We start from the raw sequence: 13,335 nt of genomic DNA on the forward strand, positions 1-13,335 counted from the left end.
ATATTTTAAGTATTACTTACATCCCAGAATTCAAACATGTTTGCAGTGTCAATTCCAAACTCCTTCACTTTAGGCTACAAAATAATACAGAATGAAAACAGATTAGTTATTTAAAACATATGCAAGGGTGACAAAATAGCAGTTTATTTAAACATTAATAAAAAAAGAAATTAGTTTGCTCCTAGGTTACCTAGATGCCTGTAATCATGCACTGTTGTATAAAGAGGTCCCAAGAGTCACCGAGGTGTGTGCGGCCAGTCACTATGTAACTTCGCTCACCCTAGAGGTTCAACTAATCACCATGTGAATCCTTTTTAATAATTCCAAGTCATAAATGTGCGGGCCATGAATTATTAATTGGATACAGTGTACGTACAGATCATGCATGCTGCAACACATTCCACAGAGAGCAGTAGTCCTTGTGACACTGCTAGTGATGCTACTTTACGTTATCCTCCGCTCATGATGCATGGCCTACAGACCACATTCCTAGTCCCAAAGGGCACTGGGAGTGTTCTCATTTGGCTAGTAGTTAGGAGTGTCCAGTCCAGGGCTATAATTTACTACTGTCTGATGCAACTCACTACCTACTGGGGTATTCTGCCATGGTTTTATGCATGGATGTTTACCAGACTTCCCTGCCAGACCATTCCAACATATGCCAGTAACTCGACCACCACAAGGACATCAAAATATATTTTAATTCCAAATTAGGTGCCTTTAAATAAACCCATGCAGACAGTGCCCAGTGTATATCAGGAACTTCGAAATCAAGCACTACCTGATTTACTAGACTTGAACATAGTTTATCTCAGAACTAAAGTGAAAGGGGCTTTCTTCCATCTACCAGGTTAACAATCAATCTTGTGTTTCATGGACTTTCATAACTTACAGTCTGACCGAGCCCCATCCCAGGACTATGCCCCTTTCATTAGCCGAAACAAGCACAGATAGCTAACCCTCTAGGCCAGCAATTGTTAACCTTCTAAGTTCAGCGGACCATAATGAATCACTACTGGAAGTCAGGGACCCCTCCACCTGGAGAAAAATCTATGAATTGAACCTCAACACAATATTCATGAACAAGTATAAATCAAATTTTTTTTTATTTGAATATTTTATGTAATTCCCAAACAAAAAAAAGTGTTCATTGAAATTAATGGGAAACAAAGAGCTTTTCAAAATGGTTTCAACTCAAGACGAAGCGAAATATAATCTATCAGAATAACCCCATGCATTTGCCCCAATGCATGTTTGGTCAGCGCATTCTAGTGTTGCTTTAACAGATGCCCCCAATTGTCCATACTAGATTTCATTTGTTGTACTTCTGCTGCCCCCACAAATGATATTACCAACAGTTCTTACCTTAGAATTAAAAAAGTCTTCAGATTCACAGATTTTAAAACCTTTAAAGTATGTACATACACAAAGCACAAATGAAAATTCAGTCTTCCAATAGATTACAAGTTAATTTTATAAACAGACATGGGCACCCATGTATCCACAGACCACAGGTTAAGAACCACTGCTCTAAGCACTAATCAAATGCAACTTATCGTCTGACCACAAACGCGGTTCCCCTGAAACCCTTGGATAAGTGTTGGTTCAATAGTTATTTACAGTCTAGAAGCCCACCCTCCATAACTCCTGTCACAGGTAGTTTCACTGTGACTGAGTGAATCAAGGGTCCCTCACTCTTGCAGTTCTGGTCCCATGGTCTTCCGCCGTGACTGTGGTTCGTGGTCAAGACGCCTGAACTCACAAAAGGACAATCTCACCTTTAAGAGAAGTTTCAGCAACATTGCTGTGGGCATTTCCTACAGAAGTATAACAACTTCAGTTGGAAATCACTATTAAATATCAGCTTTATTACAATATAGGCAGTGCAAAACATTACAAATTGCCAGTGTGCCGGTTAGACCTAGCGCCATTGGCATGGGTCTACGCTCCATTTTTCGCTTTGGTCTCCACTGTGATTTCTGGTGTTAAATTCTCTGGGCGCTGTGCCACTGCCATTCAGTGCCACAGCGTGAATGCTCCCTATTGTAAATTGACTATTACATTGTATAGTCCGAATTTACCCAAGGAACATGATCGGAAAGCCAAATTTAGTATGCCCGAGCTCACAATATTAAAGTGCATCTGGTAGTCCAGCTAATTTTTATATTCTTTGGCAGAAAATACCATTTTTAGAAAGTGGGTATTTTCTTGCCTAAACCTTCGTGTGCTCTGCTGTTGTGTATTGGCTGTGTGGTTTTGGAGGGATAGGGCAGGCTGAGCCCGACCTGGATTAAATAGAGATCTGCAGTTGGAGTATGGGGAGGGGTGACCCTTTGATCGGAGCAGGGCTGTGCCTGGCAAGGTGATTGCTTGCTCTACCTCCCACTGTGCATCTGATGGCAGACCCCCTCTTCCTGAAAGGCAGAATGCGGCCTTGTAAACAAAGTGCTCCAGGACGACACCAAACTGGTTCTGGCTGGGTTCAGGGATTTGAGATTTTGAGAACAAAGACTTTGGGGTATAAAGATCTTTGCTAAAACCCCTACATGGTGTGTTACTTCTGGATGTCAAGACGAACCTCTGTCTGTAACAAGAGGGAAAGGACTTTGAAACTTTCATCCATCTTGCTGAAACAACTACCCAAGCGTCAGATTTGAGCTCGCCTCCTGCTGAAGTCTCAGGGACATTAGACTTTACCCATCAGCCGTCCGGATTCCTATTGGAGGGGAATTCTACTCGCCGGTGAGTCCTCTGTGGAGAATGCCAAAGCCTCTGGTTCTACTGTGGGGAATGCGGACTGAAAGTAATAGCTATTGTGGGCCGCCACAGCCGAGGAGCGGTTGCTGCTGAGAGCCTGCATTTTCCTATGTTACCAAAGTCATAGTTATTGCTATTGTGGGCCGCCGCAGTTGTTGCCGCTGAGAGCCCGCATCTGCCATCCTACGAGAATCATCGCCATTGTGGGCCGCGGCAGCTGAGGAGCTGTGCTGCTGAGTGCCTGCATTGGCCAGCCTACGAGAATTATCGCTATTGTGGGCCGTGGAGGAGCTGTGCCACTGAGTGCCCACACTAGTCCCCACTTCGAGGATCTGATCACCTGCGTGTGCCGCTGGGTGCCAGTCTTTAAGCCCCGTCCCAGGATTATCGTGAGTGCACACCACGGACCACTATAGCCGGGAGCTGTGGCTGCGCGTCCGCCTGTCATCACCGCGGCATCCTTGTGAGGCTGCATGCCGTGCCCCTTTAAACCCCAGGTACTGTGCATCACCAGGTCGTGTGAAACCTGGCCTCGAACTAAGTTAGTTCCGCACGCTTTGAAGGACTCTGTAATTACGCGCATTGTGGCTCCTTGAGCGCTTTTAAGCCTCGTGTTCAGTCTATATAAAGATAACTATCTTTCTATACTTACTTGTGGCGTCAGTTTGTAGCATCCTACCTGCGTTATTGGGTACGATCATAAATGCTTCACACACTTCCTGAGATGGGCCTGTCTGCTCGTGCTATGTCCCCACAATATTGACCAGGGGTTATCAAAGGGTGTAGCCCCCTTACTCTGACTTGGGAAGATACACCAAGATACCCCGCCAGTTTCCAAATGAATTTTGGCCCCCAGAGATTAGAGACAAACCTCTGCCGGTGGCCTCGGTTCACAACCTGGGAGCCATGCTTGACAACAAATTAAGTATGGAAACCCAGGTGACGAAGACCGTGGGGAACTGCACGGCCCTGCTTCACTCATTGCGGAAAATCATGCCACTTCTCCCGGCGCAAGCACGGGCGTCGATAGTCAGGTGTACGATACTTAGTCGCCTTGACTATTGTAACGCCCTGCTCCTGGAGTCTCCAGACACATTGATGGATCGACTACAGCGAATTCAATCTGCCGCCGCCAAGCTGGCTCTTGGCTGGACGAGGAGGGCTTCGGCCACTGCAGCTCTGGCCGAGCTGCATTGGCTACCCTTAAAACAACGTGTGGCTTTCAAGTCCCTCTGCATTGTCTTTAAGGCTCTGCATGGACTTGGACCCAAACCTCTGCAAGCCCTGTTTCGGTGGTACACTCCTGCCAGAGATTTACGCTCATCCTCGGCCTGTCTGGTAAAGGTACCCAGATTCAATAAAACCAGAACAGGGGGCAGATCCTTCAGGGTTGCAGCGGCCAAGTTGTGGAACAGCCTGCCCACCGACATACGCCAGATTTCTCAGCTTCTGCCATTCAGGAGACGTATCAAGACCTGGCTTTTCCCCCAATAAATGCCCGGTTGTCTGCTTTCCCGGTTATCCGCCAGCAGAGTATTCTCCAGCGCCAGGAAGCCTGCAAGGTATCAGTTGCGCTTTATAAATACTCAAAATAAATAAATAAAAGGATCCCCATTTGGACTTAGACGCCAGCCACTGCCAACTAGAGATCCCCATCTCGAACAGTGCCCAACAATATCAAGTGAGATCTACGGTGGGGAAGCATGTGAGGAGCAGCAAGTGGGAGGGAAGGATTGGTACCTTAAATGAAGTCTAAAGCATACAATCCAATCCTTTCATTCACGACTGTTGGACAGGATAAGAAACATTTGGGAGGTGCACTGAAGGAATTATCCGGCTAATACAAAGATTGAGGTTTGATCGCTACTTTCAAAAGGACTTCACTTTTAGCCAAGTTAACAGCTTCAGTACAGGTATGTTGTATGGGGAGGTTACTGAATCCATGCATGCAAGTCAAAGCAGCTTATTGGGTTAATAAATTAGGGGTATGTACTAAAGGATTATAGGATGGCACGTTATGAAATTATAAAAACATCCAAGCTCAAGAATATGCTTGTTCACATGTACACCTGTTCTGAAGCTTGAAATTGACAAATCCATTATGTCTGTTTAGACGTTCTAATAACTGGCACTGGATGAAATGCCATTGTAATAAACTCCTCCCTCCCCCCCTCTCAAAAAAAGGGGGCAATGTCTGCTCAAAGGAGCGTATGCTCAGAAAAATGAAAAAATACAAATCCAACAGCCAACTAGTACAGAAGCAATTCGGACATAAAAAAAAATTGTATGGGCACCATTGCAGTAGTGGGTTTGAGAACAAAAAATAAAAATCTGATTTTAAAACGTTGCTAGAGACTTCAGGAAGAGGTGATGGGAAACCGCTCTAAACAAGAAATAAAACTCTGGTGTAAGAATAGTTGAATTTTTGAGTACTTACTGCGTTTGTTGACAGTGCAACAAAATGTTTGGCCACAGCAGAAGGCTAAAACAAAAAGGAAAAAAGGTTAGAGGTGTGCCTTGCATAAATAAGCAATATTCATTTCCTGGACAAGATTCAGTTACTGTTGTATACTTGAAGCAACACTCCTACTCGACTGGCTAAGCAAATACACATGGAAATAAAGTAATAGGGCTTAACTTCAGGACAGTTAAACATGCGCCTGCTGAAGCATGAAATACTCCTCTGTTGCATTTGGTCCTTATGCAGTATGACTTCGTATTAAGACTGGAGGTTGCCTAAACGCTTTTCTGCAACATACAGGCCACTGGCCCAACATCTCCCAAGACCTTGGACGGGAAGGTGGCCATAATTCAAACAAGAGACTCAAATCTCCAATAGGCACTCTACATTCATACTTTGATTCTTGCCCTCCTTGCAAAACCCTTTCTTGAATGTGGATGGCGCAGTAGAGAGCCTCAGTGTGGAGGTGATAATTTAGTGCTGGTGCATTGCTGTTAAAGCCATGGAGGTTGCCAGCATGCATTTCCTTCCTCTCGTGCAAGTGAGCTGCACTCTGTTGTGGGCACAAGTTTAGAAACTGCAGAGGAAGGAAGCATTGTAAAAGAAGTTACTGTGGTGCTCACATGAAGAGCACCTGTGGTGATCGTGCCACTATTCCCAAGAGATACTGTCTAGCACTCTGGGCATGAAAAGGTAACAAAAGACAATGAAAATTGTATCAGTTGAGGTGCTTGTAGAATACTTGAGAACAGGTCTTTTATTCCACCTGGTATTTCCCTAGTGGGCTTGAGCCTCTGGAGCCGGCTTTGAAAGCCTAGGGCTGATACGATTCTTCTCACAGGCAGGATTCTAGAGAGACTAACTGAAAGGGGGAGAAAGGTAGACAAAGTGATCAGAGAAGAGGCAGAGAGACTGGATGGAGAGATGGTTCAAGAAGAGGAGAGCAAGGCTGGTCCGGGGACTTTAGCCAGGGTTGCTTGACACTTTTCCTGGCAGTAAGATGCAGAATTCACTATAACCTGCCACTTTCTGGTTTACCTTTTTCTGGTCAAAATAAATAAATTAAAAAAGGGCCCCCCAAAAAAACAACCAAATGCCATTTTTACAGAAATCCATATCACAATGAATGACTAGTACAGGGAGAGATCTTAAGATAGACACCTAAGTGGCAATGTTACCATGAAGCAGTGCATATGTAGTTCCAGGGCATGCTATCTCAATTCAGCCAAAATCAGACACCATAATTGGGGGAGGTACTAGAGATCACCAATACAGCAAAATAAAAGTATCACGGGTCCTGCACACTGGTGGTTAATTGAAGCAACTGGAAAAGGCCTTTGTAAACCACAGCAGCATGTGCGGCCTCTTACCCTGAATTTGGTAGGAAGGTTGCGAGACACACAGGCCTAGTAGGTCACAAGTATGTCGGGAGGAGGAGTACTGTTCATCTGCACAACATGAGCGTGAGAGGGTGGCAGCAAATCAGGACATTGAATCCTCCCAAAATTCAGATTTAAACCTGCCCAACAGGCGAGACCCTTCCCTTAAGACTAAGTAGGCATACACTTATAGAACTATCTTAAGGTCAATGCAGCTGGTTAAGAAAGGTGTAAAAAGGGCCAAATGTTGAACTTTGATTGAGTTGCTTTCCTGGCAACAGCTAAAACAGCCGGAGGGAAAAGGAAAAAACAGTTTACTTGGATTCCAGCCAGTAGGAGAGCAATTCTCTATGGAGTAACACAAACAGAACTGAGGCAATGAAAGTACAAGATAAGCCAGCTGAACAGTTCCACCAGGAAAGAGCCAGCAGCCCATGGCCTGCTGCTTGGTGACCCAATTTGTGCAAGTAATGCAAAACTACAGAAGTACTTTCACCAAACTGGACTAAGAAAAAGCTTCTTTTGGGGAAAAAAAAAAAAAGGTTTCCCAGTTGAGATTCAAGGCCTAAAGCTTCAGGTGCCTCAAAATATAAAATTTAAATAAAAAATTTTAAAAAAAGGAGAAAATGGCAGGTTGAACTCCTTTCTGTGCAGAGATTGCGGCTATAAAACAGATGTCAAAGAAAATTACAGAGGGAATGTCAACCCCTCTGCAAGCGAGGCCCCGTCCTTTTGAGTCTAGGGGTGCTGAAGGGTCAGGTGCAGTAAGCGAATAGCATACTGCTACATTGGTGATAGAATCTATACCAATATACAAGTTCTGCAGACCTTCAAAGAATTTAGGACAGCTCCAGTTTAGCCAATGCTCCAAGCCCTCTTATGCGCCCTTGTTATTTCCTACTGTTCTAACAGTGCCTCTGTGGGGTGGTTTGTGAAATAAGTTGCCCCGCTACAGGCTTCTTAAGCAACACCCCCCTTTCCCACAGCTCGACACCCAGGGGCACAGACTGAACATCTGTACTTTTCTCAGAAGAGAAAGAACAGTTCATCTGTTACAGGACAGGGTGGTTCCATCAGCCAATCAGAGGGATTAAAAGCTGTAGTATAAGAACCCGGAGTGAACACCAGGAAACAAAACAATGAAGGTGCTGTGATAAAGACTCAACCCTTAAGGGAATTACATCAGCAATCGGAAGGACAAATGGACCCTTCTGGAAGTGAACATTGTGGATTGATCACACCAGCTGTGCATGCTATCAGAAAGCGTGCAAATTGAGAGAAGTGGTTAATCCTCCGAAGACCGCTGTCACATTAAGATTCACTGCAAACCTCAGCTGTCTGCTCACTTATACATTGCTGATCGAAGCAAAGCACATTCAACACCACACGCGAAAGCAAAATGAAGGCTTGTAATAATGCAATCGCAATTTATTCAGCATGGGGTATGTGTCTATTGGCGAACCAGCCAAATTACTGCACAGTCTAGAAAGTGGTAAACAATAATATTAAGTCTGCAAGCACTGAATCCAACAGAGGTACAATACCCTAGAGTGTTACAGGTCATGGAGCAGTGGGAGCTAGATCATATTTAGCATAGCCAGAAGATCATCCATTCGATCTACTCATAGTTCAAGCACCACACAAGGACATAGGACTACACCAGATAGCAGATCTCCTTACTAATGCTTCAGTGTATTTCACATACTAGTAATTGTCCATGATCTAAGGGTCTGGCAGCACACACTGCTAAAGGGCACTTTAAAACCAATGTGCTCCCAATAATGAGCTAATGTGTGTACTTTATATGCATTCTCTATGCTATACTTCTGTGCATCTGCAGAAAATGTCAATACACACTCCTCCATTAATTGACAAAATGGTGACCGATTCTTCCCACTTCAACTGTCAGACACAAAAAGGTAAATAAGTACTTATCATAGCTTTTACTTACATCTTTAGCAAAACCCAAAAACCACTCTTTGGCAGTTTCAGCATTGGTTATAGTTTCTTGTGTAGTAAATGTCTAAGTGGAAAAAAAAAACAATAGTCAAAAACAACTTTGTGTTACTGTTAAAATTGCAGGTAATTCAAACACCATACAAACATGAAACTACTTGCCTGTAACAAGGATTCTTTTCCTAAATTGATATGCTCACAATAGTTGGATAGACACATAGTCACGATAAGGGGGGCATATATCGTGCAGACTTAAAGAGGAGCATTTGGGAAGCAACACTCATTTATTCCTCTACCCTAACTGAAGCTAAAGGCTACATTAATCCTTCCATAAGAAGCTCTTACAGCAGTAATACATTAAACCACAAAATCAGCCAAACGGGCTGCAAATATAGTGCTGTAAGAAAACAGGCCGTTTTTCAGATGTACCCTCACTTTTTGCTCCCATTTGGCTACTAGGTGCTGGTTTTTCGACTGAGTGCACTGAAGCCTGCTAACCAGGCCCCAGTGCCAGTGCGCACTCCCTAAAACTGAGTGAAATGGTAACCCCAATTAGCAAGGACTTTAACCTCCTTATAAGTCCCTAGTATATGGTACCAATGGTATCCAGGAAAGAGGTGTTAAAGGGGTCCTCATAGCCTGAAGTACGGTTTGTCCCACCCTGATTGACCCAAAGAAACTGACAGCTGGCCTGCCATTGCAGACGACAAAAGCAGTGCAAACTCTACTTTGCCCTCTTCATGCGGGGCAAAGCCAATGCACTATTTTTAATATATGGCAGTCACCCCTAAGGAAGGTCTCCTGAGCCCAGGTGGAAGGGTGAATTCTATTAAAGGTGTGGACATGTAGGTGCAAGTTTGTCCCTTTAGTGGCTTTTACCATTAAAGGATATATACGTGATAGGCGGTCCACAGGATAACATAGGAGTTCTATTATGATGCAACTCAAACAAGTAAAGTTCGGTATCAAAGAATAGGTCTCATCACCCTGGATATGAATATCATGAGGACGACGATGAAGCATGCACCCAGCCCACAGATGCCGCAACCTAGGGAGGAATCTTCACACACCCCATCCCCCCCCCTCCCACGAACCCCCGGCCAGGAAGTGTGAACTCTCCCAGGGGTCACATCATACCTTCCCCAAGGAAAGGAAGGCTGGTGAATTTGCACTTCAAGACTGAGTGTTAAAGACTTCAACGCCTAGGATATGCAACCAGGCTGGCTCCCGAAGGAGGAAACAGCCTGCTCCTGCCTCCTAGCATTTTTGCACTCAGGCAGGCAGGAACATTAGGTATTGAGTGGGTGTATACCCCCAGAAGGCTAGACACCTCTAGGGTGAGCAACCTGGTCTGTACAGTTGAGGAAGACTTCTAATATTTTTACAAGTGGTATAATAGAGGGTTTGGAGTAGAAAAGGGGACACACCTAAGGGGCGATGTTGCTGCTAGGGCAAGTAGCCCATTGGGCAACTGCATCAGTGAACCTAAGAATTATAGGCCACCCCCCTCCTCTGCCCCAGAACCCTCGTTCTGATCAGACTTGCAACAAAGGACAAATACGACCTGTGTCTGCGACAACAGGTTCTGTACAATGAAAAGGCATGATACTCTGCACCTGTGGCAACCTTCCTGGAACTGCACGAATGACTCATTTGGGACCAAAGCTCAATTCCCCCAGATAGATGGACCCCTTTGAGAGCCAAAGGCAACTAGTCCCCTGCACATGGAAAGTTAAAAAAACTGCATGAACCAAAGGTTCACTAGCCATCTGGCCCTCAGAAGGAATTGATAGTCCAGTGCACTGCAAAATTTAGCCCTGAGCTCCTCCAAGTTAGAGGCAGCCACAGTCTTTCCCCGGAAGTTGAAATAACATTCTGCTGAGCTTACAGCTGCCAAGGCTTGTTGGTCACCAGCCCAGCAACCCCTTTATTTGATGCTGCACATGGAAAGTGGGGGGTGTGCTCCGCAAAAAGTTCATCCGACGTAAACAGTGACTTAGCTGTTGCATTTTTGAACCCGGTTCCCTACAAGCACTGTGTAAGGGGTAAAACCAGCTCCGTGGTGGCTACTGCTTCAGCACCAAGGACAGCCAGGACACCTATGCACCTGGGTTTCTCAAGCCAGGTAAAACTGAATTGACCGTCGTGGCTTGGTCCTGGGACCCACATCACTTTTAACCTGCAAGGGTTAAACCAAACGCAACTCGACATGCAAGTGAGTGATTTCACAAGTTATTTTTACCACTGACATTTTGTATTACAGTTCTGCACGGATTTAATATGGCTTATACAATCCATCACTTCAGTTACTCTTATCAAATTGACTTCGTTTTGGTGTTTAAATGGATATAAAATTCTGCCTTCTTGTTATAAATGGATGTCGATTTCTTTAGAGACATGTCAATTACTTATAGTCTATGTTAGTACTCTGAAATGCTTAACATATTACTCTAGGAAAGCCCAACTGCTCTTTGCCACAAGGATTGAGCTAAAGTTTAATTATTTTGTATTCAGGGACCATCTTTGGGGTATTGCAAGAGTCCTGCATGGAGAAGTCTAACCAGCAGCACCACAATCCTCCACCTTCTTACAAGCACCATAGTGGAACCAAAAGCTGACCAACACTGGCCTTTTGGGCGTGTTCTTCATGCACTGAACTGTTACCAGATGCCAGTAAGAGCCTCCAGACTACTTGAAGTTTGAAATTGCTTGCAGGAAAATGCTACGGTTTACTTTAAACACTTGACCGTTTTACTTGAAACAGCCTAATGTTAGATTAATTATACTGTAAAGCAGCAAGCACTGGTTATACCCAATTGTGCCAAAACGGTTCTGACATTTTTAGAACAGAGTGGCGACAAGAGTACTACACATGTCTAGCAAGTGGTAGGGGTATTTCAATAATGGCGGATCAATACTTTACATACACCTTGTACAAGGGTGGCGGTAAAGAATACATGTAGTGAGAGTTCTCCATACTCCACCAATGCTGTAAATGGGTACAAGAACCATATGAGACACTCTGCAAATGCAATTTGCTATTAAAGAAAATGCAGCCATGGAAAATTGAAGTTGAAATCTGCAACTTTCTGGTCACATGTCTAATCGTTGCAGCCATGTAAAGCTCATCTTGAAGAATCCATTTCGAGGACAGCAGCACCCCTAGTCACTGTCCTGGGCTTTGGACCTTCTAACTACCGAATGGTGTACATGGGTTTGTTCTTGGTTCTCAGTTTGCAAGGATGAAGGGTATGCAATAACCTGTGTGATTGAAGGACTTTGTTGTGAATACCAACGACATATGCACTTGAGATTCGGGCAAAAGTTGACGCACTCACCTTGCAATCTTTTAACCACCAACCGCTAATAAGTCAGCGATACACCACTCTGGAGCTTAGGTTATTGAATTAATAAAAGAAGGTCTGGTGGAATCATTTAATTAATCTTAATCCAGAGAAGTGATTCTGCACCACATTCCAAGCTGTATTTGCTCACTCTGCTGCCACAGCCGGGGCAGACATTTTGAAAGTCAATTAAGTCTACAAAACCAAGCTGGGGTAGCACAATGAACAATGGACACTCTTCTGGGCATACCACCGCACTTAAGGGGTCTCACTGGGAAAAACAAAAACCAAGGTGGTTATTTGTTCGTCTAATGGCATAGGTTAGCTCGAGAACAATGTAATGAATAGTGACATTACCAGAGGCTGACAAATAACTCCGTCCATCACATAATGTTGAATCTCCTCCCCCCCCCCCCCCCCCCAAAAAAAAAGTGCAGGTTTGGAGCCAGGGCTCATTGTGCCAGAATACTAGCTGCACCTCACTTGAAAAGCCAAACAAGGCAGAAACTGGCCAGGCGCTGCTTGTTTGCCAGTTCTGAGGGGAACTGTAATGGCAGGTCAATCAAACTTCAGTTCGATGGAGGGGTGGCTGGTGGGTTGAGAGTACAAGCCTAAAAATTTAGTGATTCAAGTTGGTCCTTCACATATTGTGAGGCACAACATGATGCATACAGAGCTCTCAAACAATGGCCACTTCCTGGCTTGTGAGCTCTTGAGTCACGTTTTGCCCTTGTGTCTTCAGTATGTAGGTTGGGAAGACTCAAATGTTTACGGCCCATCTCCTCTCGTTCCCCTGACCCATCTTGATATTTAGGAATTTGGGCTCATTTGTGCATATAGATGAGAAATACAAGCCTTTCCATCTGGGAAGCTGCCCCTACTATTAGGGCATAAAAAATAAAGTGTCCCCCTTCGTCAGGGGTCTCCAAACCGGTCCTGGAGGGCCGGATCCATTCCAGATTTGGGATATCCCCATTGGATCCGGCCCTCCAGGACCGGTTTGGAGACCCCTGCAGTCCTACTTATTACTTGCCAACCCCCCCCCCCCCCCCCCCCCCCCCAAAAAAAAAAAACGATATAAACCAAGTTCATACACTACCGAGAACACATGCAAATGTTATAATAGGTTTCTGGTGCTGTTTGAAATTTAGTCAAAGTGCAGCCTCAAAGAAAACGTACAATTGATTCTACTTTCACTTAAGACCTTGAAGTGTTATTCTGTTGTCTTTAAGGGTATTAGTTGAATCTTTGTGAATGGTCTCTGAAGTGGCCTATGTGTGTTCTTTGTCTCTAAGAATATCTGGATTCCCGATTTAAGATAGAGAACTTTAACCACTAAAATGTTTCCCACCGGGGTAGCCATAAACACCAGAAGTCACAGGAACTAAGAGCCGTAGGGAGAACCCAACATGGGTTTCCACTAAACTGCCCGCTCTGC

The 13,335-nt window shown here is 44.5% G+C and overlaps 1 protein-coding gene across 1 annotated transcript in view; it reads right to left on the bottom strand.

Annotated features, from left to right (window-relative positions):
* Positions 1–13,335, bottom strand: part of GPI (glucose-6-phosphate isomerase) — a 93,521-nt gene that overhangs the window by 22,237 nt on the left and 57,949 nt on the right. The window contains exons 7-9 of the mRNA XM_086945081.1: positions 8,549–8,620; positions 5,195–5,239; positions 21–74 (exon numbers count right to left, since the gene is read on the bottom strand). Of these exons, the coding sequence (XP_086801207.1) occupies positions 21–74; positions 5,195–5,239; positions 8,549–8,620 (171 nt within the window). The remainder of the gene's footprint in view (positions 1–20; positions 75–5,194; positions 5,240–8,548; positions 8,621–13,335) is intronic.

The sequence above is a fragment of the Lissotriton vulgaris genome, chromosome 12 (assembly GCF_964263255.1).
Source record: "Lissotriton vulgaris chromosome 12, aLisVul1.2, whole genome shotgun sequence".
Lineage (NCBI taxonomy): Eukaryota > Metazoa > Chordata > Amphibia > Caudata > Salamandridae > Lissotriton > Lissotriton vulgaris.